The sequence below is a fragment of the Lagenorhynchus albirostris genome, chromosome 4 (assembly GCF_949774975.1).
Source record: "Lagenorhynchus albirostris chromosome 4, mLagAlb1.1, whole genome shotgun sequence".
NCBI classification, from domain to species: Eukaryota; Metazoa; Chordata; class Mammalia; order Artiodactyla; family Delphinidae; genus Lagenorhynchus; species Lagenorhynchus albirostris.
Genome location: NC_083098.1, coordinates 112,371,212 through 112,396,102, shown reverse-complemented (window position 1 = coordinate 112,396,102; position 24,891 = coordinate 112,371,212). Strand labels below are relative to the sequence as shown.

The 24,891-nt window shown below is 52.0% G+C and overlaps 2 protein-coding genes across 2 annotated transcripts in view; one reads left to right on the top strand and one right to left on the bottom strand.

Moving 5' to 3' along the window:
• The window catches only part of EVC (EvC ciliary complex subunit 1), a 313,725-nt gene that overhangs the window by 28,062 nt on the left and 260,772 nt on the right, over window positions 1–24,891 (bottom strand). The window lies entirely within an intron of this gene.
• The window catches only part of C4H4orf50 (chromosome 4 C4orf50 homolog), a 49,569-nt gene continuing 31,746 nt past the window's right edge, over window positions 7,069–24,891 (top strand). Inside the window, exons 1-4 of the mRNA XM_060147058.1 lie at window positions 7,069–7,355; window positions 11,892–12,030; window positions 15,246–15,839; window positions 24,746–24,857. Coding sequence (XP_060003041.1) covers window positions 7,069–7,355; window positions 11,892–12,030; window positions 15,246–15,839; window positions 24,746–24,857 — 1,132 coding nt within the window. The remainder of the gene's footprint in view (window positions 7,356–11,891; window positions 12,031–15,245; window positions 15,840–24,745; window positions 24,858–24,891) is intronic.

The window sequence follows — 24,891 nt, the reverse complement described above, 5'->3', positions numbered from 1 at the left end:
GTCTGCCAGGGCCCCTAGAGTCTAGAATTCTGCTGCTGAATCCAGCCCAGGTGAGGGCCCTGTGAATTCTGAGGATGCCCACAGCCTACTAGCCGCCTGGACCCCCAGGATGAGCTCTGACACCTGTCCCTGCCTGACACTGTGGATACCCTGAGCCCAATCCCTGCACACAGGGCTCTTCCTTGGACCCTCTGTGCCCTGGTCCTAGGACAGCGCTTGGCACATGGTTGATGCTCATTCCATGCTTGTGCAACAAATAAAGGAATGATCCCAGGTCTGAGCAGACTGGGAGTGGGGGTTGCCATAGTGGGTTGGGGGTGGGTGCTGGGAGACAGGCCATCTGAACCCTATTTCCTCGCTCCCTGGATTGTCAGGGAAGGTCCCTCAGTGGGCTCAGCTGGAGAGTTCAGGACAGTGATGGGAACAGGTGAGGGCAGATAGCCAGGGGCTTCCCCAGCCATTCTCCCCCTTGGTTCTTGTGTCATGTCAAATTATCTTTTAATTTTCCAGGATAGAAAAAGAGCTTATGGAATAAACTGAGTCCTGTGGCAAACCCAACCCCACTCAAACCAAAATTCAACAGCAAAACAAGCTATTCCAAGCCCAGAAACTGAAACCAGAATTCACAGATACGACACGACAGCTTGAACGGGAGGCATTTAGGATCTATGGCTGGGTCCTGGCTGGGCCAAGCTGTAGGAGCTCTGCAAGGATGATGGGGAATTTGTCAAGCTCAGGGCCACATCCAAGTCCCCACTGTGGCACCTTCAAGAGCCCGAGGGGCAGAGACCTGAATACCAGGAAACTAAGTGCAATTACTAGAAATGGATTGATTGGAGAGCCACTGCACTGTCTGGGGACAGACTGCATCCTTGTCCCTGCACAGCATGCCTCCCCTAGCTGTGGTGTGTGTGCCCGGCTAGACACTGACTGTGTACATATGTCTCCATGAACCGTGCCATGTGAATCCTGGAGTCTATTAGCCAGAGTGACTCGCAAATGTCCCTGTGATCTGAACCCAAAGTCAAGCCCCAGTCAACAAAACCCTCCAGATCTGTGTGCAGCTGAATTCAGCAGCCGTTGGCCAGAGAGAGAGGACTGGAGCCTCGCCCACTGTGGACGGTGGACCCCAGGACCTCGGATTTACAAGGGGGAAGCCACAGGCTCCCTTACTCTTGAGGGTGAAAGTCCCAGAGCTTGACTGCACCTGGGCCATTGTAGATCAAGGATTGAGAGGTGGACAGCATCCCCGCCTAGACCACACTCGGGCTGTCTCACATCTGGGTGGTAATTTGCAAGGGGCTGGCCAGGAAGAAATGCTGGGTTGTGGAGTGATCCCTGGAGCACCCGCGGGAAATGAGGCTCCTTCCGCAGTGGTCTGAGACCAGGTCCACTTTCTTACAACCTCAGCCATTCCTGATCCCAGGAGACCTGCCTCTGCACCACGCCTCCCAGGAGAACGATGGATTGGGTGGGGCTGCCGAGGAGGCCAGGACACCAGCTGGTGGAAGTCAAGCCCAGGAGCAAATCCTGGAGAAGAGAAGTTACTTTCGGATGTTGTTGCTGTTGTTATTCTAGGGTGAGCAGGTGGGTGGGGGAGCATCTCCAGGAAAAGGCACCTGCTCATATGACTGATCCCTCCCAAACTTTTGGAAGGAAGACGTTGGGAATCAAAGTAGATCAAGTGAAATGGAAGGTAGTGAATGTGAAGCAAAGGACAGCTGCATCTTGTTGGAAGGAGCAGCTGAAGGCAAGGATGGGTTGATCCCAAGGATGGAAAGATTCATTGCTCTGTGTTTGTTGGGCTGCAAGAGCAATCCTATAATTTCTAGTGAGAATAACCTTTGGAGAAAACGAAAATGACTGAAATGCAGGCTACCAAAGGAATCAAGGAGGGCAGGGAATCCAACAGAGGAGCTGAAAGTTCTCAGAAGGATAAACCCAAGGATGGAGAAGGACATGGAGCTCAGCACAGAAGGGGCACCCAACCAGATGGAGAAGGATACTCAAACCAAACCAAAGGATTAGGGGGCTCTAAGAAAACACACACCCAAGATAGCTGAGAAGTGATCATTCTCTTTTGAAATCTAAACCCAAAGCACCACCACAGCAGCCCCCATGACTTTCCCACATCTGATAACCAAAAGCAAATGAACTGATGTCTTTGCTTGAAAAAAGCAGGCATCTGAGAACTCCAGGCAGCAATGGGAATGTGGAACCATGCAGCAACTGAAAATGAAAAGCACGTCTGCTTTCTCTGGGGCCAGAGAAACACAGAGAAGCCTTGCTTTGCTAACTTAGTAGCAGAAGTCCAGGAGGTGTGCAAGGTCTCTGGGAAGCTAGTCCCACAGCACAGAGTGTCCATCCCTCCCTGCTGCAGGAGTGTGGGCCTCATGCCCTACTGCCCCGCGCTTCTGTCTTCTCAGCTCTCCCACTCGGACAACAGGATGCCAATGGCAGTGGCTTTGAAGTCAGACCCATCCAGGTCCACTCCTAGACCAGCCACTCCCCTGCAGTGGACACTGGCAAAGTACTTGCCACTCAGAGTCTTAATTTCTTCATCTGTGGAATGGTGGGTGATAGTTCCCACATAGCACCTCGCAAGAGGTCTTCTTTGGGCACAGCTAGACAGTTAGACCCAGACTCTCCGATACTGGCAGGAGATGCAGCAGGCAGCATCTGATGCACCCCTGTGGAAGTCGTCCTCCAAGGAGACCATATGGCCCACGGGGGACCAGGGGCCAGTCTCTTTGGCCCCCAGGAGACAGTTCAGGTGCGAGCGAGTGAGGCTCATACAGGCAGGTGCAGGGAGCCAACAACGAGTCGGCATTTCTTGTGACGGTCCCAGGCATCGCTTCCAAGGTTCCTGCCAGGGACAGGCCCAGTCACAAGAGCCACAGGGGGCCTCCGAGTTCTGGCGGCCCACCAGGTGCGTACTCGTGTACTCAAACGTCATCCTCTGCCCTCTGTGCCCAGATGAGACACACAGCTCAGAGCTGCCGTTGTGCTTGTCACCTAGTAATGCAACTGACCTTCTGCCCAGATGAGGTTTCCAGGTGGTAGAGCTACAGACGCGACGGAACCCAAGTCAGTTTCTCACACAGAAAGGAGAAGGGTTGGGTCCACCCTTTACCACCAGCCTCCTCACAGATCTACTTGGGGGGTGAAGGGAGAGCCCAGGTCAAGTTCCTGACACAGGGATGCCATGCTATGCCACTTAAATGTGCTGTTTCCCACTCCCCTCACATCTCACCCCTCCCCTCCCCTCACACCTCATACTTCATTCCTCCCCTCCCCTCACTCCCCCCCCCCATCATATCCCTCAGTCCTCTACAGGCAGTGGAAACCAGTGAGGGGCAGGGTAGAAAAGTCCAGGGGGCAGACCGTGCCCCGCCGCCACCGTCTGGCAGCGGTGTGGGCCCGGAGACCAGCCCTGCGGGTGACCAGCCATCCGGTTTGCCCAGGTCAGGACTTCCAGTTCTAAAATGGGGAAGTCCCGGGCACACTGGGCACTTTCCCCCGCGCTGCACGTACTGAGTTGGAGTCGGGTGAAATGCAACAGGCGGGCGTGTGCGGGAGCTGAAGCTTCTAGAGTCTGCTCACCCTAGAGGTCTCAGGCGCACTGACTCGGTGCCCAGGGCCCTTTGGGCGGAGGGTGGGGCGGGGCTGGAGGGGGCGGGGGCGGGGGGAGGGTGGTGGCACCGCAGGTGCACTGCGCACGCGCAGGCCCTGGTCAGGGGCCCTGGTCACCTGGAGAGCTGGACTCTGCGATTTAGCGCCCACTCAGCGCCTTTCTCGGTGAATTCATCATTCTCTCTCCTTCCATTGGCCAGCCCTCCTTCCCTCTTTCTGGATTCTCGCGTTCCGCAGTTGAGCCTCAGGGTCCAGGTCTTCTGCTCTCCCCTCACCTTCCAGAACCTGCCTGTGAAGAGCTGATAAGCGGGAATCCCACCTGCCGCTTTCAGTACAGAAAAGCACGTTTGTTTCTCTTTTCTCACATTTAACCAGGACCTGATAGAGGCCTGCCAAATTGGGGATCCCAACCAGCCGATTTAGGGTGCCCTCCAGGTTGTCTGAGAAGCCTTGGGGACTCCTGCAGATCCCACACCGTGACCCTGGTTCCAGCTGAGGGGCAGAGCTGCCAGTCTCCGGAAGCCTGGCCCCCTCCCCACCATCTCTCTGGGGCTGCCATTTCATCTGAAGTGGGGACCCCTGCGTCCTGCCCTCAGCCAAGCTCTGTGTCCTTCCTGTGGTCGCTGTCCGCCTTGGGGAACCTCACCCAGGCTGCGAACGATGCAGGGCCACGTCCTTACAGCAGTTCCACGGCCATCTGTCCCCTTTCCTCAGGTCTCCAGCCCTGAGAAGCCCGCAGGGGTGAAAATGCACGGGCAAGCCACGCTCCTGTCCTTCTCCCTCAGACACAGATGGTTCATTCCAAATGAAGCCCACAGTCTTAGTCGTTTATCCAAGAAAGGTCTGAAGACACTTCCCCAGGCAGAGGCCCTGGGGCTCAAATGCCCTTTACCTGTCCCGGCTGCACCTTTCCTCCAGGCTGCTCCCCTAAGAAAGGTCTAGAATACCTGCTTCCTCCTCCTTGCAGGCCTGGCACATGATTTTTCAGGTGGTCACTTGGCCCCAGTTGGCTATCAATTAATCCTTCTGCTCGAGGATGCTCCTGGCAGCTAAGGTCCCTGCGGGCTCACTGTGCCAGGCAGAGCACCAGGCACTTGAGAGCTAAGTGACTCGTGCAACAGCAGGGAGAGGACTGCTGTTCATCTCATTTTGCAGGGAGCTGGGTTAAGTGCATAAGAGCTTGGCGCATAAGAGGCAGAGCTGGACACAGCCCAGGCAGGCGATCTGAACTACATGTTGCTTCTGCCTGTCACGCACCGCCTGCACGCTGCATTCACTGTGTGCCCGGCGCTGTGCACTGCCTACCCTACAGCCACGAATTTATGCCTAAACAGCTCTTGATATGGGTACTATTTTCACTACCCACGCCCACCTTTTATGAGAAGTTAAGTGATTTGTCCAAGATTCCATCTAAGAAACACCGGAGATCTGAGTTGCCCCACTGCGCCCCCTCTTGGCCGATACCCCGCCCTGCTGCCTCTGACCGCTCCGTGTCTATTGCAAGCCCCCTGCGCCACCCTACACAGCCACTTTTGAGGAAGTAGATTTTAATTTTTTTCCTTTGCATTATGGCTTATTACAAGATACTGAATATAGTTCCCTGTAGTCTATAATAGGACCTCGTTGGGTTTAAAAAAATCTTTTTTCCATTATGGTTGGGAAATACACTCTAAAACAAAATTTTCTCCCGACCGAGACAACCTCTCCACTAAGGTAGACAAGAAAGAAAACAATTTTATTATCGAAAGAGCATCAAACCAGAATGTGATGTGCATCACAGACCATCCGCTAAGAGATTTGCAAAGACAGAAAAGAATCTCACTTCTTGTTAGCCAAGGAGATACAGCCCAATTCGTACAGGTCCTCGGGATAAACAATAATTTGTTGTCACGTAAGAGAACTTGGCAGCACTATTTATTACATATAGGTCACCCTAAATCCACCTGGCCATTGGAGTGACCCTCTGTGTTTGTTCATTTGTTTTGTGCAAAGAAAAGTGGAATTTCTCCTATCTCTATGACAGGAGGTGGTTTTGCAACTTGGAGCCGGGAGACCAGGAAGTTAGGCTCCGACCCTCCCACAGGAACCGGGAGACAGGGTTCTATTTTCCTTGGGTGTTTGCATGCCAAAGAGATGGCTCCCAGGATCTTCAGAAACACGTTCCTGGGTCAGAAAAGCAGCAAAGGGCCTATATAGCTTTTAAAAGAATCAACATATATTTCAAAGAGATGAAGAAAGAACGACAAGTTTTCTAAAGTAGGAGCTCTCAGAAAAGGGTGGGGGACGTCTCTTCCGTCATTTTTCACAGGGAGGATTAAGTCCTGTAGTTTAAGTTTCTATTTATTCCTGCACCACTCTGCATCAGGCCTATTTATTGCACACTTCCCTGGCCAGCTCCTTCCGTTCTCGCCTCCTGCACCCCCCGCGGTACCCCATCCTCAGAGATCTGACCAGGACCCTCCTTGGCTCTAAACACTCCAGGGACCCCCTCACTTCCCACACAGAGATGCCATGTCCTGGAGTCCAAGGCCCACAGGGATATGGTCCAAGTCACCTTCTGTCCTGGGTCCTCACTTCCCCTTTCAGGGTGTGCCCTGGGCCAGCCAAACCCGACCACTCCCACTCCCTTCACCTGTCCTGACTCTGTCCTTGGGCTATGGTCCTCCCTCCGCCTGGAGGAGCCTTCTTCCCACCTCTGCCATCTGCGATGGGTCATTCCTTGGCCACCTATACAGCCTCAGTCTCCTCCACAGCAGAATGTGTTTCCTCCTGTTCGGGGTCTGGGTTCATCCCTTACCCCTTGAGTTTTGGAGTCAGACTCGGATTTGAATCCTGACTCTGCCACTGCCCATCTGTGGGGCCTAGCCAACTCCCCCAGCTTCCAGAGCCTCTGCTTCAGCATTTGTAAAATGGTTATGAAAATGCCCATCTCCTGGGGTTTCCAGGAGAATCGGACTAGGTAAGGTGAGATGACCCAGTGCAGTGCTAGTTTCCCTTCCCCTTTCCCTAGTAAACTCCAAGCCTGTGATAAATGTTTGCTGGACTCAGAAAGGAGGTTTAGAACTTCATGTATTACCTGGTGAAAACCTGAGCCTCACTGCTGAGAATTTATAACATTCTGATGGTCCTGCCTAGAAATCTTATTTTCGCTCTTTGTACACATTATTAAGTTTTTAATTCCAAGTGGCTTTTCTGCTTTGGGTGACTGCCGGCATGCTGGCTTGTAAAACGAGAGGCTTTCATTCATATTGTATGACATTTCTGCAGGTGTAACCCAAGTCCCCCACTCATAAATAATCCACCTGTTCTTGCCCTCCTCAAAGGGTATTTTCCTGCACAATCTGAAGGCACCGCAGCCGCCTTGAAATCTACAGAAAGTCCATGTTGCAGATTCACTTAATTGTATTAAGTCTTGGCCCATGAACTATGTCTGGGATGGAGCCGACAGCTAAAGGACGGACTGAAAAAAGTTTCAGCTACGTTGTCAGAGCCCCCAGCAGCGATGGGTTTGATATAATGAACGTCGATGTGAAGATCGACACGTCCTGGATCTTCCAGGATGTAGAGGAGACTGGTGAGGAGCCGGGATGTCTTCCAGAAGAAGCAGCTAGAAGCCCAGACATGGACACAGGAACACTCAGGAAGCAACTGGAATCCTCAGAACAGAAGCTGTTGGTAGCTGTGGACAAGTACGTGATGTCAGAGTCTGGGCTGAGGAGCAGGTAAATATACCCTTTGGACCTCTTCTTTGTGTATGTATGAATCCTGGGGCATCCTAATTGTGTCAGGATGGAGTGTTGAATCATTTCTGTGACTGAGGATGCAGGCAAAACAGTCAGTGTTCCATAACCCGCCACAGCAGTCCCTGCTCCTTCTCTGTCTTTCCCTTCCTCTGCTCCGTATCATAGGGGCTGAGCCTATTTCCCAGGCTCCCTCACTCACTGGCTTCCATCTGGGTCCAGCCAATGGGAGACGCTGAAGGGAGGACGACGGGAGAAGACAGGGTATTCTCCCCTTCTCTTCTGCTCTGGGTGACGTCTCTCACTATGGCTGCCATTCAGTCATGCTTTCGGCTTCCTCTGTGGTCCTGCTTCTGGGCCCCAGTATCATCACCTCCTCCCTGTCTATCCCTCCAGCCCCAGGGGCAGAAGTGGCTCCCAGCAGCTGCTAACCTCTGGGTTGCCTGTCATCTCTGTCTGGCCTTTCGTCTCTTCCATCCCTATGTTTGTTTGATTCTCGCTGCTGAACCTTCTGGTGTAGGCTCTATTTTCCTGATGGAACCGACATGGTCCAGAGGTGGGGCATTTGAATCCAGGTCTTTCTCCAAAGTCCATGCTCTGTTTTGATACCTAGGGCAGTAGAATGAGCTGGGGTCTTGCATACATATCAAAGGAGAAACCAGCATGGAAATGCAGTACGGTTATGGCTGGGGTCTCACAGGTTTACCAATATGCCAACAGCCAAGTGTCTTAAATTTGTCCGACTTCACGCTTTTGGTGTGTTTTCCTTCATTTTAGTAAGGGCAAGTCAGTAAATGTGTATTTACATGATCTTTACTTTTTCTCCTCTTTGTAAAACTTTTCACGTGAAAAAATTCACATATGAGAAAAATTATTCTGTCACCTTCAGTATCAGTCTATGTGATTGTCCATTCACTCATTCATCCATTTATTCATTCATTCCCTCATTCATTCATTCATTCTACAACGTGCATTTAGCCCTCGGGAATCACATACTGTTTGTTGTATGAGTCTGCTGGGGCTGCCATAACAAAGTACCACAGACTGGGGGGCTTAAACAAAGCACCACAGACTGGGGGCCTTTATTTTCTCATAGTCCTGGTGGATGGAAGTAATAGATCAAAGTGTGGACAAGGTTGTTTCCTTCTGAGACCTCTCTCCTTGGCTTGGTGATGTCTGCCTTCTCTCTGTGTCTTCCTGTGGTCTTCCTTCTGTGCGTGTCTGTGTCCTAATCTCCTCTTCTTATAAGGACACCAGTCATAGTGGATCACGGCCCACCCTAATGACCTCATTTTAACTAAATTACCTCTTTAAAAACCCTATCTCCAAATACAGTCACATTCTGAGGTACTAGGGTTAGCTAACTTCAACATATGAATTTGGGAGGACATATTCAGCCCAAAACATGAGTTCTAGGGGTTGAGAGCTGGAAAGGCAGGGCCCCAGCCCTGGAGAGATAGAAGTATAGCTCACGCAAGGTTGTACATGGCAGTGAAAACCAGATGGTCACAAGGCCTGGGAAAGATGGGTGGGAAACCTCTGCCAGAGGAGACCCCTCTATGTGAGGGAGAGACAGGCAGCCTGGAGGCACCATGAGTGGTGGAGAGGAGGGGCCTCTGTGGCTGGGGCCTGGGGTGAAGTCATCCTGGAGGCGGTGTCCTGGACCTGCCTGTGGGGAAATGTGGGCTGTGTCCTTAGTTCTCTGAAGGTGGGATGCACCATCCTGTAGAAGCAGGGTTTCGGGAGGGGAGGCCCGATCTGCAGCAGGGATTGGGAGAAAAAAGAATTAAGGCTTACCAAGAGCCTGTGGTGCAGGGCACAGGGCTGACCTCCCCCCACCATGCCTCCATCGCTGCTCCCTTGAACCCTGTGGCACATAGAGTGATATGATCCCCTTTTCCAGATGAGGAAACTGAGGCTCAGTGGATGAAATACATTACTCAGTGTCACGGAGAGCTGAAGCCAGGGTCTGAATGCACAACTGTGAATATAGATTTCAGGCTAATTTCACCATGGGTTTGCTCTAAGTAGGGGATAGTAAAAGATTGATAATGTACGTTGGATTTCACTTCAGTTAAAGAGTTAATATTTAAAAGTATTTATTGCAAAACTAATGCAACCACGATGTTAGAAATTTGAGAACGAGAACCCCACTCCCACCTCCGTAACATTATCATTGCTGCAAATTCATTTACAATCTAAATGCAACAAAATTAATAATAGCTGAACACTTGTTGAGTGTTTCCTCTGGGCTAGGCACTATTTACATGCTTGACGCGTATTAACAGACTTAATCCCTAAAAATAAATTACTAGAAATGAAGTAATAGCAATATCTTCAATTTCTAGATGGGGAAATTAAGGTGCTGGCTTAAGTAACTTCTCCGTGGTCACACACCCGGCTACATGCGGGCGCTGGGACCACCCAGGCTGCCTGCCCGATTTATCCTGGTGGATATTCCCTGGAGTCTCCCAGTTCCGTAGCACTCTTTGCAGCTCTACACTGTAATATGTATATTTTTAACTTGTCATTAATCAGTGGAAAATGGTACTTCATTGTCTAGTTCCTGTTTATGTGTGTATATGTTTCCTATGGCTGCTAAAACAAATTACTGCAAACGTGCTGCCTTCAAACAACACACATTCATTGCCTTTCAGCTCTGGAGGCAGAAGTCCTAAAGCAGTCTCACTGGGCTACAGTCATGGTGTCCGCAGGGCTGTGCTCTCTCCAGAAGCTGTAGGGGAAACCTGTGTCTGCCTTTTCCAGCATCTATAGCTGCATTCCTTGGCTTCTAGCCCCTCCCCGTCTTCAAGCCAGCAGGGTAGCATCTTGCTTCAGTGGTCACATGGCCTCCCCTTCCGCCCCCCTCTCATGAGGACTTTCGTAATTGCGGTTAAGCCCACCCAAATAATACAGGATAATCTCTCCGTCTCAAACTCCTTAACTGAATCACATCTGCAGTCTCTTTTGCATCTTAAGGTAACATTCATTAAGTTTTGGGAAGCAGGGCATGGATATATTTGGGGGCTCTTCTTCAGCCTGCCACCATGAAAGTAGTCATTTTCTGCCTAGTTTAAGTATAGGGATAATACCAGAATTAAATATTGTCCCAGATTTAACGTTTCAGATTGGTCTCAAAAACTAAAAAGTTAAACTTTTCTTTTCCCATTCAGATATCACCACGTTTTATAATCAATCAGAAGGCACTCCACCCAAGCCTCTGACTGATGAATGTGCGGCCACTCCTCTGGTTCATTTTGGAAGGAACTTAATTTTAATCTACACAAGAGGGCCCCCTCCCTTCTGTCACTTTAGAGACCCTCCCCCAGGGCCTCAAAACTAGAGCAGGAGAGGGGACTCTTGGCCTATTATTAATAAGAGTGACTCACTTTATTTAATCTTCACAATAACCCTCTGAGCAAGGTGCAATTACCTGTTTTACGGATGAAGATACTGAGGGTCATAGTGGTGAATGAGCCCAGTTAAGGCCTCATGGCAGGTAAGTGGCAGAGCCAGGAGGCAAAGCTAAGTCCTCACCCAGGGAAGCAGAGTCTGTCCTGGATGAGCAGGTCACCTGGTGTGGAGCTGGGTAAAGGAGTGAGGCTGTGCAGAGCTTGTCCATGTAGGCTGAGAATGCACTTGCCACGTGTTTCATGGTCTTCTATTATAGAAGTAAAATTGGCACATTGAGGGGACTTGGATACTAGGTACGAGCAGGAGACAGACAAGTGAGTCTATGTGGCTCCTCCGCTCCTCACGGGACCACTAGGCAGATGTTCCTTCTGGCTTCCCTCCATTCACATGTGCTCCTCCTTTCTATGTAGCTGAGGTCAGGGTTCACTTCCAGCCTGGGTATTACTTTGCATATTGCACAACTTCAGCACTTTCTGAAGTGCTGAAGACTTCAGGTGGCTTAGCCATCCCTAACTGGTAGGTCATTTCCAACGTCTCACTTTTGTAATCCAGAGATTAATTTTTTTAATTGCAGAAACCTTTTTTCTGCATTTCAGTCATTTCCTTAGAAAAGATTTGCAATAATTTAGCTTAAATGGGAGGCAACAGAGCACAGGGTTAAAGCATGAGTTTGGGAGCCATGCAGCCTGGACTCTATAATGCTCTGTGACCTTGGGCAAGTTGCCCGGCCCCTCTGATCCTGTTTTCTCATGTGCGAAGTAGGGGGAAGGGAATCCACCTGTAAGGATTAATTGAGACAATGCAGATGTATGGTTCAGATGTTTGGTTCAGTCCTTTTTCATTGGTATGACCTGAACTGGGGATTACTGGTTTAGGGATGAGAACATTGTTAAGATTCCCAGTGACTTACTATTCAAAAGAGGTCTCTGAAGTATTTTAGATCATCTTCAAAAAGATAGGTATGAATGTTTTACAAAATGTCATTTTGTCAGAATATCAAATTGGCCAAATAACAGAAGAAACAAAGAAGATCCTGGTGTCTGTGAAAAGCTTAGGCCACGCTTACAGCATCCTGAGTAAACGCCTTACTGCTTCAATGCGCAGAATTCAGGAGCTGGAGCTGTCGGAGAGGAAACTCCTCCAGAAGGTGGACCTGCTGAGCGCCCTTGTGTTCCAGGAGAGAAGTGCCTCTCTCCGGGCCCAGGAGCAGCTGGAGGCGCTGCAGGGGGAGCTCGCCAGCCAGGTACCGAGTCCCTCCTCCTTCTTTCCAGTACCTGTTTCTTGTCCCAGCAGAGTCACCCCATAGGTTTGGACGTGGTACCAGCTGCCCTTGAACATAGACAGTGGGGCGGGCCTGGAGAGCCTAGCCAGGAGGGGTAAGAGAGGTCCCAATTCTAACAGTGCAGGCAGGGGCCGCTGGACCTGGGCAAGGTCACGTGGCCTCCCTGGGCCTCGGCTGCCCCATCTGTAAAACGGGGCTCCCATCCTGTCCTGCCTGCCTCATAGGGCTCTGGCTGGGATCCACTGGGTGGCATGCGGGGGCTGTGCACTTGCTGGGAGCTCTGGCCAGAGGTTCCTTTCTGTGGACTTGGTGCCTGTCAGGGGAGCCGGCTCTGGCCTAAGGACAAGGAGAGGACTGATGTGGGGTCTCTGCCCTCAGGAGCTGGCTTGCGGGCAGGGACACAGATGGGAAACAAGTAACTCCAAAGCTGGATGCTGGGAGCCGTGGGGAATGTGGTGTGTGGTGGGGAGACAGAGTTGGTGAGGCAAGAGGGTTGCAGGGAGGACAGGTCGCCAGGGCCCTGGCATGACCCAAATTCTGGAGGCAAGGGGGAGCAGGACTTAGGGGGGCCTTAGCAGGAGAGGCTCATAGTCAGGGTTTTGGGGGATATCACTCTAACTGCATGGGAGAGAGAGGCGGCAGGGGCAGGGGGCAAGTTAGAGCGTGATTGGAGAGGGAGTGGGTGGTTAAGAGGATAGGCTCTGGAAGCAGATGCCTGGAGCCAAACCCTGGCTCTGCTACTCATGAGCTGTGTGATCTAGGCCAAATGACTTAACCTCTCTGGACCTCAGTTTCCTCATCTGTGAAATGGGAATGATACAGTACCAACCCTGTTCAATTGTTGTGTGGGTAAAGGAAGGTAATACGTGTAAAACACTCACAACGGTAGGCATTTGGATAGCCCTAGCTGCCTTTGTAATTACTAGTCTTTACTGAAATATTCCAGGGGAGAGATGACGAAGGCTGGAGGGCAGAGACTTGGCAGGCAGAGACCCAAAGATCCCGAGAGGCATCGGTTTCAGTAAATTGCTACTCACTGGGCAGCACAGCGACTGTTAAATTGCAGGTTGACACCCGTAAGTGGGTTGTGAAATCAATTCCGTAACTCACAACCAGCAATTTTAAAAATGGAATTGACTAGGAATTATGAAAGGGCATCACGTGTACGAAGGGGAGTGCTGTTTCCTGAAACTTCTGTTTCAGTTGTCAACACGTGCATATGTATAACGGGGCACGTTCTTAAATGTATTTTTTACCATGGGAAGTAGTCCAGAATGTTTGAAAAACACCAGATTGATTAGCTTTCAACTGAAATAGAAGTGAAGCATGGAAAGCTAAGAAGTTCCATTAAATTGAAATTAGTCTCTGAGATGCCAGGGAGACATGCAAGTGCCACTTTTCCCCTTTGCATTGAACTTCAGGTGCAGAAAGTTGAGTTCATCCTCCTTGGTTCACAGCACATCATTGTCAGGGTCCGGGAGTTTTTAACCCGAGGTATAGTAGTGTTACGTGGGATCCCACCATCAAGAATATAATTTCTCCATGGAAAATCCTGTAATTAATATTTTTTGTCATGCCTTATATACATATAGGGTTTCCCAAGTGAATAGACACAGTCCTGCAATCACCAGAGGTTCCTAGTATGATGGGGAGACAGAGGATGAGGGTGACAAGCAAGCGAAATGACATGAGCGAGCTCGGGGCACTGCAGGACCCACAGTTATGTGGCCCACACACATTTCTTCATTGCATTCTCTTGTAGTCTGTATGCTCCTGGGAATGTCCTGTCACAAAACCGCATTTCCAGATGAAGGGCAAGATTTCAGAGAGGTGAGGGGTCTGGCTTGGGTCCCCTCGGAGACCACTTGGCCCAGCTTCAACCCAGCCCAGACACTAACCCTCGATCTCTCCCCGGAGCTATCTGCATTTCAGAGCATATTTTGCAGGAGTGCATGACCTCTGCCCTTTGTACCTGATATCTGCCAAATGGCAATTTGCCCCATTGTTGTCAATATTTGCAGTAAGCATTTGCATACAAAGACACCTCACTTCTGTGGTGACCCGTGGTCATTCCCAAAGGTGATAAATGTAGACCCATCCAGGTGATGGGGCACCGTCCACCTAGCATCACCGAGTACAGGATTCATACCATCGGGAAGACCCCGAGCAATTTTCCTCGCAGGGAATCTAACTCCAGTTTTATCTGCCCCAATTCCCCCCAAAACACGCTGTCAAACAAAGCCTGCCGGGCTGTTCCCAAGTTTCCTCTTTCACATTTGCTCTTGCTTGTTTGTTTTGTCTTCTGCAAGCTCTCGTGGCTGTGACTGAGTATGACCAGCAGGGACTAGCAGTTGACAGAGAGCTTAACATGAAGGCAGTTCTATCCATTTGCATCAATTAATTCTGAAAATTGGGCAAGGACGCCCATTTTTGCAGTGCATGGGTCACCCCAGTCCAGCCTACAGCTCATGCGTGGGGGGAGGGCAAGGTTTAAGAACAGGGAGATGTGTTCCTTGGACAGGCAGCGGGCCAAGCGGAAAAAGGAAAGGTCTTGAGTCAAGTACATGGCGGTTCAGTGACTTTTAGTCGTGTGACATTGTGCAGGTCACTTCTGAGTAGCTCCACAGGGCGTATTCACAGGAGGGAACAACTGCTGTGACACTGGTGGTCCTGTCTCACCAGCCAGAAGCCATGGTCAGCTGATCCTTATTGGTTCAGGCATTAACCCTGTAGGCACTGGGAAATGGAGAGGTCTGGGAAGTTCTGCAAGTGAGGAAGTGGGGACACTCAGGGGGTTCCAGGTGGCAGCTCTTTACAAACTGGTGTGGGGGAATCACATGTTGGAACCACTGGCCCTCCCAGTGTGCACCAGCCCATCCCCCTCCTGCCCGTTGCACAGTTTCCTTCCAAGAACTCGGGGAGCTCACGGGTGTGCAGGGCCCACACTAGGGGGAGGTAAGGTGCTCGTCTCCTGGGCAAACTTTAAGGGGGCGCCAAAAAACAGTCATCGAGATCAATAATATTTTGCAGCAATGTTTTAATGCAAAAATTAATGCAAAAAGAAAAGGCGCGCTGAACAACAAAATATCGAAGTTTCAAATAAAGACAGGCTCAATGCGAGCTACGGTGCGTCCCCGGCCGCCTTCCTGACGCCCTCCTCCACCGCCAACCCGTAGGTTCAGGAGAAGGAGCGCGCGGCCCGGCGGCAGCGGTGGCGGCTGCGGCGGCTGCGGGAGCGGCTGCGGCGCAAAGACGAGGCGCTGGGGCTGCAGGCGGCGGCCCTGGAGCGCGGCCGGCGGCTCCAGCGGCGCCAGCTGCGACTGGTGCGCGAGCAGGAGCGCATCCTGCGAGCGCAGGTGCAGCGGCTGGAGTTGGACGTGCGGCGCCTCTGCCACGCCGCGGGCCTCCTGCTGGCCGAACTGGACGCCCCGAACCAGGGTGGCCCCCGACCCCCGGGCCCGACCAGTCCCCGAGGCGCTCCCGAGGAGGCCGCGGAGCCGCGCGCGCTGCGGGCCAGGGCCGAGCGCGGCGAGCGCGAGCGGGACCAGGCGGCGCGCCGGCTGCGGGAGCAGCGCGCCACCGAGCGGCTGCTCCGCGGGCAGCTGGAGGAACTGCGCTGCTGCATCTATGGGCTGAAGCTGTCGGAGATCGGCCTGCAGGGCCAGGTGGAGGAGCTCGCCCAGCAAAACAGGTGCCTGCGAGAGGAGCTGGGAGCCCAGGCCCCCCGAGAGAGAGCGCTCAGCACGGCTCCTGCTGGTCACGGTAGCCTGGTAAGTGGCCGCAACCCAGAGCACGAGTGATTTTCTGCTTTTCTCTAACTTTCTGCCGCTTGGTCAAGTCACGGGCTCCGTCATTCCCCCGTTTTCCTCTTCAACCACCCCTGCAACCCACCAGCCCCCTTCACCCACCCTTCATTCCATCCGCGCATCTACCCACCTGGTGGTGCCCATCCACCCCTACAGCTTCACTCACCCGTTCACCAAGCCAGCCACCTCCCCACCACCTGTCCACCTGCTCGGCCACCGTCCACCTGTCCATGCCCTCATGCACCGTCTTGTCTACCCACCCACCCACCCCTCTACCCACACTCCATCATCTCTTTCACCCGACCATCTGCTTGTCCATCTCTCCTTGCAGCCACTCTCCAGGCAGTCATCCAGTTACCCTTCACCCCTCCTCGTCTGTTTCCTCCTGTCCGTCCATCTATCTGACATTTGATGGGTCCCTGCCTGTGCCAGGCCCCGTGCTGGGCGAGCTCCTCCACGTGCAGTATGACATTAACTGTCATGGTCTCGTGACTTCCACCCCGATCCGCCCCTCCCTGGGAAAGCCATCACCCTTTCCCACCTCCCTCACAACTCCAAAGGTGACCACAGTCCCCAGCGTGCCGGTGCTGTACGTGCATCTTCATTTCTCCTTCTTTAGACTGTGAGCCCCTTGAGGGCAGGTCAGATGGCTTCTGTCGCGGCCGCCCCAGCAGCAGCACACAGGAGGCCCTCAGGACTGTGCAGTAGAGCACATGCAGGGTTCAGCTCCTTTCCAGTTCTCCTATTTGCTAGCTGTGACCCCAAGCAAGTTTCTTAAGTTCTGGAGCCGAGAGCAGGCTGGGCACCGATGTTATCACCTAACTGATAGACGAGCAAAAACTTAACGTTTAATAGACTCCTGCCATGTGCTTGGCACCCTACGGTGTTTTCAAAGGCACCATTTAATGCTCATAAAACTGTAAAGCAGGTACTATTAATGTCCGCACTCCACAGAGAGGAGGCTGAGGCCCAGAGAGGCAGTGCACTGACCTGTTGTCACACAGCTCAGAAGAGGCAGAAGTAGAATTGGATCCAAACTGGATGTGAGTCCAGAGTACTTTGTGTCTCCTGCACCAGGCTGCCTCCCTGAAAAGGGAGAGTTAACTCAGCTCCCTCCAAGACATCCAGATCCCACTGGGTTAATCTGCATTTAAGGAAAAGTAAGGGAGCCACCTTAGCCCAAAGAAGATTACTCATTAAAAAAAAAATTAACTTTATCTTTGGACCTGGACAACCTATTTCAAATTAACTGGAACTTTAGTCTTCTCAAGATAATGAAGTGTATCCTGCCTAGATCATTTTAATACTGAGTTTATCTGTGGTTATATTTTATCTTTTTAGTACTTCATTCTACTCATGTTACTTCTGCGTGTCCTGTTCGTTCTCCCTCCATTATGTTCATCAGGTAAAAGGAATACAGTGTACCTTTAATATTGGCACCTTGTTGTAATTTCAGAAAATAAATCGTGTAGAGATGGAAATTGTCATTTAGAATCCTTTCTGTAATTTTCCTAAACGTAAGATTTTAATTTAGGCTGTCGGCTTACATCCTTATTCTCCCAATCTTTCTGCCTTCCCGTGCACTGCTACTCTTTCTTTTATCTAAGGAAAAGGGTGAATACCTAAATATTTTAGAGATGCCTCCTAATGTTTTGTACGTTTTGTGTTCTCTCATTTAATCTTTAGTACAGCCTTGCAAGCCAGGTGCTATTATCCCACTGACTAGATGGAGAAACTGAGACCCAGGAGGTTAAGTGACTTGACCACAGGCATGCAGCTCCAAAGTATTAGGGCCAGCAAGGGGACATGGGCCAGATCAAGGCTGTGACTCCAAGAGGCTGTCCTTACCTTAAGATGCTGGGGCCAGCGTTGGTTCTTGCGGAGTTTGGGGCAGTGTCAGTGGCTGCGTTTGGCGGCTTGTGTGCCATCAGTTATAAGCCCCTTGTTGACATGCATCTGTGACCTTCTCGATGTTTCATGCCTTATCATTTAAAAGACCCAGTGCCCAAGGAGAACTGCATGCTCTCAAGACCTTGCTGGAGGCTGCTGTGCACAGTCAAAAGTCTCTCAAAAATTCCCTAAATTTCCCATAAAGTGTGGTCCCCAGCCAATTCTGCCTCTATAGCATCCGGAGAAGCCAGCCTGTTATCAGATGAGTAGCAGAGGAAGCAGGGGCCCGTGGAATAGAAAATGCTTATCCTTAAACATGGGAGCCATACACACTGGGGTGAGATGCTCATGCTCTAAGATGGCAGGTGGGACCTGGAGTGGGCAGAGGCGGTGGATTCCACTGGGTGAAGGGGTAGTAGCACTTGCTGTCTTCTGAGTGTGTCAGAGTGAAGAGCCCATGGGAGTGTGAATGCAAGAGCCCTTTAAAGATGGAACAAATGTCAGTTACCATTTCAGCATAGAGTGTCACGGGACGGTCACTGATCCTGGCTTTTAGCAATCTAAATGGCGGCCTGGGAGCATCCGGGCTGGGAGAGTGATATTAGCAAGGGCTTGCTTTGGCCGTCGGCGTCCATGTCATCGTGGTTTGTGCATTTCCTGTGTGGCTTGCTCTCACTTCCGGGAAGTGGCTCCCATCCCCTTGCTCATGATCCCTCCAAGGGGGTTCGGCACCAGGGCGACCAGCTTCTTGCTCCAGCCAGACCTTAGCAGTTCTCCCAGATGGAGACAAGCAGGGCCGAGTCCCCCCAGCTGGTGGGCCTGGAGCCTGGCCCTGCCTTCTAGGAGCCCCGGGAGCCTTGCCAGTCGTCTTATTTCTATGCCTTAATATCCTTATTGAGCAAATAGAAATGTAGGTACTCTGAGAGTTTCCTGGGGCTACCCTAGCAAAGAACCACAAACTGTGTGGTTTCAACGATAGTCCTGGAGGCTGGAAGCCCGCGACTGAGGTGTCGTTCCTTCCGAGGCCTGTGAATGAGGATCTGTTCCGGGCCTCTCTCCTTAGCTTGTGGGCAGCTGTCTTCTCCCTGTGTCTCATTGTCTTCCTTCTATGCATCTCTGTGTCCAAACGTCCCCCTTTTATAAGGACACCAGTCATGTTGGATTAGGGCCCACCCGAATGACCCCATCTTAATTGAATCAGTTGTGTCTCTATTTCCAAATCAGGTCACGTTCTGAGGTCCTGGGGGTTAAGAGTCAACTTAGGAAGTTTGCGGGGGGGACACAATTGAACTCATAACAAGTGCCCTCCTGGATGCACCGTTATGAGGCCCCGTGAAACAGTAGAACTGTCGGTTCTAGTTCCTCGATGTGCTTCTTCGCCGGCTTCATGGGGGTACAAAACGATTCCTATATTTATGAGGGAGTCTTTGCACTAGACGCCATCTCTCGTGCTCTGCATCTGTTGTCCACTCATCTTGTCCCTCAACGACCTTCAGGGGAGGCACTATTTTACCCCCATTTTACAGATGAGGAAGTGAAGGCCCAGAGAGTCCCAGGGTCCCACAGATAGTAAGTGGTGGGGCAGGATTTGCACCCCGGCAGGCTGACCCTGAGATGAGCCTGTGAGTGCCATGCTCTGTTCCTCCGGTAACTAGTGGTCAGTGGGTCCAAAATCAGCATTTAACGGGTGCCGTACAACGAGGTGTACTCGGGCCTGAGCTTGGTACCAGGGCTGGGAAATAAGACAAGACCCCTGCCTGCACGGGATGACAAGACTGCCTGGAGAAAGAGGGTGCAGACAGAGGAAGGGGGAAGGGGCCTGACAATCTATGGGTCACTGTTGGGGATCTTGGTGTTTGGAATGGGGAATGGACCATTCCCCATGACAGGGCCACAGGGTATGTCAGAGTCTTCCAAACTGTCCTACTCTCAGCGGGCACTGACAGCCCCGACTCTGAGCACCTTGGAGTCGAAAAGGGCCACCTTGAAAGGAAAAAATCCTCCAGAGAGCGCGCTGGAGAGATGGGAAATGCCAGCCAGTCACCAGGTCATGGGGCAGCATGGCTTGCAATTTTAAAGTTAAAATGCTAGAATCTATTGATAACAACACTGTAAAGCCAGATGGTGTCCCTCAGGTCTTGGTCTGGCCTGTGGCCATGGCTGTGCATGTATGAGATTGTATTCAGTGTTCTGAGAGCATTGCATGCATGCATGCATGATTTCCCAAGGCTGACAGTGCATTTCCAAAGGGGCAGGACCCAGAATGGTTAAGAGCCACGTGGCAGATCTTCAGCGCCCTTCTCTGGATAGCGGTGTAACCCCCAAATGATCTCTTTTCATAAGCCCCCAGCAGCTCCATCGCCTTGGGATCCAGCTCCACTTCCTAACCTCGGCATTCAAGGCCCCAGCTGCTCTAGCCGCTGCCTCCAGGCTCACTGCCCACCCCTTCCTCCCACCCTGTGGTCCTGCAGGTCCCTAAATATGCCAGACTCCTCCAGCCTGCTTACTTTCCCTGTGTCTAGAGACTTCTACCGTCTGCTCCCCATGGCCCCTTGGTAAACCCCTGCTTCTTTCTCTCCATTTGGTGAGAATGTCCCTTCCTCCAAGAAGACTTTTCTGATTTTACGCCAGCTCCTTCCCTCCTTGGTGCCCCCATTATGATAGGATCCACCTCTGGCGACCCTAATTCTCACTGTGCTGGGCCTGGCTGCCCACCCCCCCGTAGCTGTTCCTTCATCGTCATCACCAACTGGGTCCGATTCAGCCATAAATCCCAGCCCCTGTCCACAGGCTGTGGAATACTTGGTGAGGAAGTGACTCAGTGAATAAATGGCCAAAAGAAGATATTTGCTCCATTGCCCATGGGAAATGGAAACTTCCAGACGAAGGGACCAGCCTAAGATGGCAATGCCGGGAAGTGAGGTGTAGAAATTGGGAAACGAGAGGGAGGTCTAGCCCCAGGGAAGTGTGTATCATATTGAAAATCATTGCAAATTATTAGGGTGCCTCCAACCCAAACCAGCCCCTTGGTTACGTCTGATGTGTGTCATGGTGTGATTTATGGTGAGGGTAATCGTTACGAGAAGATATTTTGCTTTCTATTTACACAGCACTTCCCCAAACAGGATCTCCTTGATACTGGGAGGTAGCCAGGCAGAGATCAGTGATTTTGTCCCCAGCCCCACAGAGGAGGCACATGCCTTGCCCAGGATCACACAGTTTATAGTTTCGAGAACAAGTTGCTTGGAGCCCAGGTCCCCACAGGAATGGCCATTGCGAGGACAAGCGCCCAACTCGGGAAGGAGTTTGGGGAGGGGGTTTCTGGTCAGAATCCCAGGTGAAAGAAAGTTTAAGAGGACTCTGGTTTGCAAGAGAAGCAAAGCCTCTCTGCAGATGTGTCCAGATGCTTTTTAGCAAGCGTGCACTGGGCATCCTGTATGTTCCAGGCACCGTGCCGACCACTGGGGCTGGGGAGGCGATCCTTCTCTTCAAAAGTTTATAGGGGAGATAGACACAGGGGCAGAAAGGGCAATTTGGGTGATGACCACTACAGCAGGGGACACCCTGGGGCAGTGGCCTGGCCTGGAGGGTATCAAGGAGGCTCGTATAAAGAGATTAAAAGTCACTCTCTTATGATGTCAGTGTCAGGCTGTCATCCCAGAGCTGCGACCCCGCTCCTTGTGACAGTGGCCTCAGGAATGCGGGCTGCTCAGGCCAGCTTCTTGACCCCGGCGATATGAGTAGAGCGACGCCTGGTGGCGAGTATGAGAATCTCTTGATTGTTTCCTGAGTCCAGGCAGCCCGTTCCTGCTCACAGCTTGCACCTGAGCAGAAGTGCCCGTTACTTTTTTGTAACTTGTCACTCACTCCTGCAAGCGAGCAAGGGCTTTAAAACAGTTTCGATAATGTCAAAAAACAAAACATAGGCAAAAGCCACGAACATACAAATAACGTAAAAAGGAAATACAGATGGCCCGTGGTCTTACAAAAAAGGTCCATTACTTAAAAACAAAACACGAATGAGCAAAACCTCACGATTCCACTGTATTCTGAATATTTGTCATATATTAAAGGTACCTCAATACTGTTTATAGTTGGTAAAAATTGGAAACAACCTAAATGTCTGATCAGAGGGACCTGATTTGGTAAGTGAAGGCATTCCTTACGTCAGAGATCATTCGGCAGCCCTAAAACACCACATTACAGAAGAAGTTGTGGAGAAATGATCCTTCGACACCATCACATGAAAAATGCACAAAGCGAAAGTCAACATTTTGTAGAAACAGACTTTTGGAAGAATTTAAATGTCTCTGCACAGAAAAAAAGCCCAGAGGGATATATTCTCACACATTTGTAATATTTGTGTTTGGATATCACTGTATTCCTCATTTTCTTCTTTCAAAATAATTACACGTTAAAACTAAAGCCAAGTAAAGTTACAGGCAAATGCTCCTGTGAGTGTTGAAAAGCAGGGAGGGCTGGCAACACTGAGCAGAGGGGGGCAGGAAGCGGGAGAGAAGGCCCGGATCAAGTTCGGAGACCTGAGTTCAGGTCCTGTTCTCCCACTGTGTGTGCTGTGTGACCTTGGACAAGTCACTGTCCCTCTCTGAGTATTGATTTCATCACTTGTGACATGAAGCGGGTATAGCATCATCTCGGAAGTCCTCCCCTGGATGTTAGCTCCTCGAGGCAGGGGTCTGTGTGTGTCACCCATGGCTGTGTCCCAGCCCCAGGACAAAGCCTGCCACATAGTAGGTGCTCAGAAAGTATTTGTTGAACTGAATGGAAGTAAACTTGGGTACTGGAGCAAAATCCAAATAGAAATGAACAGCAGAACAGTGGTGGCCTTCGACACTGCCCTCCGCCTCCCCTTCATCTGTTCCCTCCTCCTTCCTTCTGCTTCTCTCTCTTGCTTGCTCTCATGTCTTTGAATTTCTGTCTCCCTTTTTGCATCCTATTTCCTCTCTTTTTTTTCTTTCTCATTTGCCTTCTCTCTCTTCCTTTCCCTTGTGCCTTCTCTCTCTCTCCATTTTCTCATCTCCACCTCCTTCCAATAGTGATTTTAAGTTCTTGACAAGAGTGTTTAATTCTGATCAAGTGGGAAGCTAGTGGAGAAAACCGTGAGGTACCCCAAGGTCTGTGGGCAGAAGGCACCTGTGGCAGGTTGTCCGGGCCCATCTGGATGCAGAGCAGGGCTGTGCCCAGACCCCTCTGGTTTTCATTGGTCTTGGCTGGGGCCCTGTTCTGGTACTTGTTAAAAGCTTCTGGGTGATCCTAAGGTGTGGCCAGGGCCTGGTCTCCCCTGGTCTCTGAGGAGAACTGGACAAGACACAAACTGTCGCACAGTAACTGGAAGGTCACAACCTTGGGGTATGAGGAGGAGATGCTGCAGTGAGGGAGGGGCTTCATTTGGGGGAGGCGCAGGGAAGCCTCATTAAGGGTCTGGCCTTTAAGTTAAGCCCAGAGGGGAGCAGCTGGGCCAGGCAGAAGGGTGGGGAGGAGAGGTGTAGGCAGCAGGCACAAGGGGTGCGAGGCCCCAAGGCAGGAGGGAGAAGGGTCCATCCAAAGAGCAGAGATGGGTGTGGTGAGGCCGCACAGGCAGGGGTTTTATCTTTCAGGGCAGTGGGAAGCATGAAAGGGTTGGAAACAGGAGGGCAACCTGAGCCGGTTTCCATTTCAGTGCAATTGCTCGGCTGCCAAAGGGTGTGGAAAGGAGGGGCAGAGAGCCAGGGGCAGGGAGGGCTTTGCAAGAAGCAGCCTGCAACCAGTACCCTTCCCAGGAGGGTGCACCAGGCAGGCAGGAAGAACCGCACGGCGGAGGCCAGCAGGAGCCAGCGTGGGGGAACAGCGAGGCACTGAGAGAGGAAGCCAGGACCAGGAGTGTCAGGGGCTGCGGTGACAGCCCCGGACGGCCTCCGTGCCTGACCGCAGCACAGGAGCTGATCCCGTGGACTGAGTGGGGGAGGTGAGGGCGGACTTGCAGGTCAGAGGGTCCCTGGCAGCTGCGGGCAGGACGGGAGGGGAAGCAGGAGGCCCAGTTAGTGGCCAACGCAGGGGTCTGCTGAGAGCAGGTGAGGACGGGGCATGACCTGTCCATTTCCGTTCCTCCCTCCCCTAGAAGAGCACCTGACGCACAGTAGGAGCTTAATAAACGTTTGCTGGATTAATGCACGGCGAGTCCGAAATGTCTGCCTTTCTGCAGGCTCTGTCTATCCATCCAACTGTCAAACCTTTATTAAGCACCTCGTGTGTGCCAGGCTGGAGTGTCAGTGCGGACCGAATGAAGGCCAGTTTCCTTCCTGAACGACCTCAGGTCTAGTGTGGGAGCAGGTGGGAAGCAAACAGCGCCCCTTAGAACCGGGCTAGGCGTACCCGGGGCAGTGGGAACCTGCAGGACACTTGTGCCCTGGCCCCTCGCGGGTGGTGGCTGGAGCCGCAGTCAAGGTGCTGCCTCTAACGTGCCCTGCGGGGCGGGGGGTGGGCGTTGGGTTAGGGAAGCTCCTTGCTGCAGCCCAGCTTGCCTTTTGGGGTGAGATCCAGACGAGGAGGGTGCTGCCCGGAGATGCCTGGCTGCGGCGTTTGGGGCCTGTGGACAGTTGAGGGACAGGACTGCCCGGAGGCCGGGACAGGCTCCCACCTCGGGTGGATACAGAGGGAACTTCCGCACCGGAAGGAAAGGGGACTGGAGCCTTTGGTGCCACCTTGGGGGGCCCAGAAAAATCTTGGCTGAATGGACAAGCTCCCCATTGTCTGCTAAGTGGATGCTGGGTGCTCACAGGAGGCAGTTTGGTTGGCAGGACCGAGAACGCAGGACCAGGGCCCTATGGCCAGGCCACTGCCCTCTGCTGTCCTCACCTGGGGAGGGGATGCGACTCCCTCCAGGGGTCCTTGGGAGGGACTTGGCTGGGACAGGCTTGGAGGGTCCCTTGCAACCAGGGGCACTCACAGCTGTCTTGTCTTCTTGTGTTTTTTTCCTCAAGGAGGCCCTGGGCTGTGTTCAGGATGAATCGCTGCCCCTGCCCTGGGAGGAGGCTCCGGATGCCTGCGGAAACCGAGGCCCTGACGGGGCCCCTGGACCAAGGGGCTCGGCAGGTGCGTGGGGGGCCCCGCGCGGACATCCGCTGAT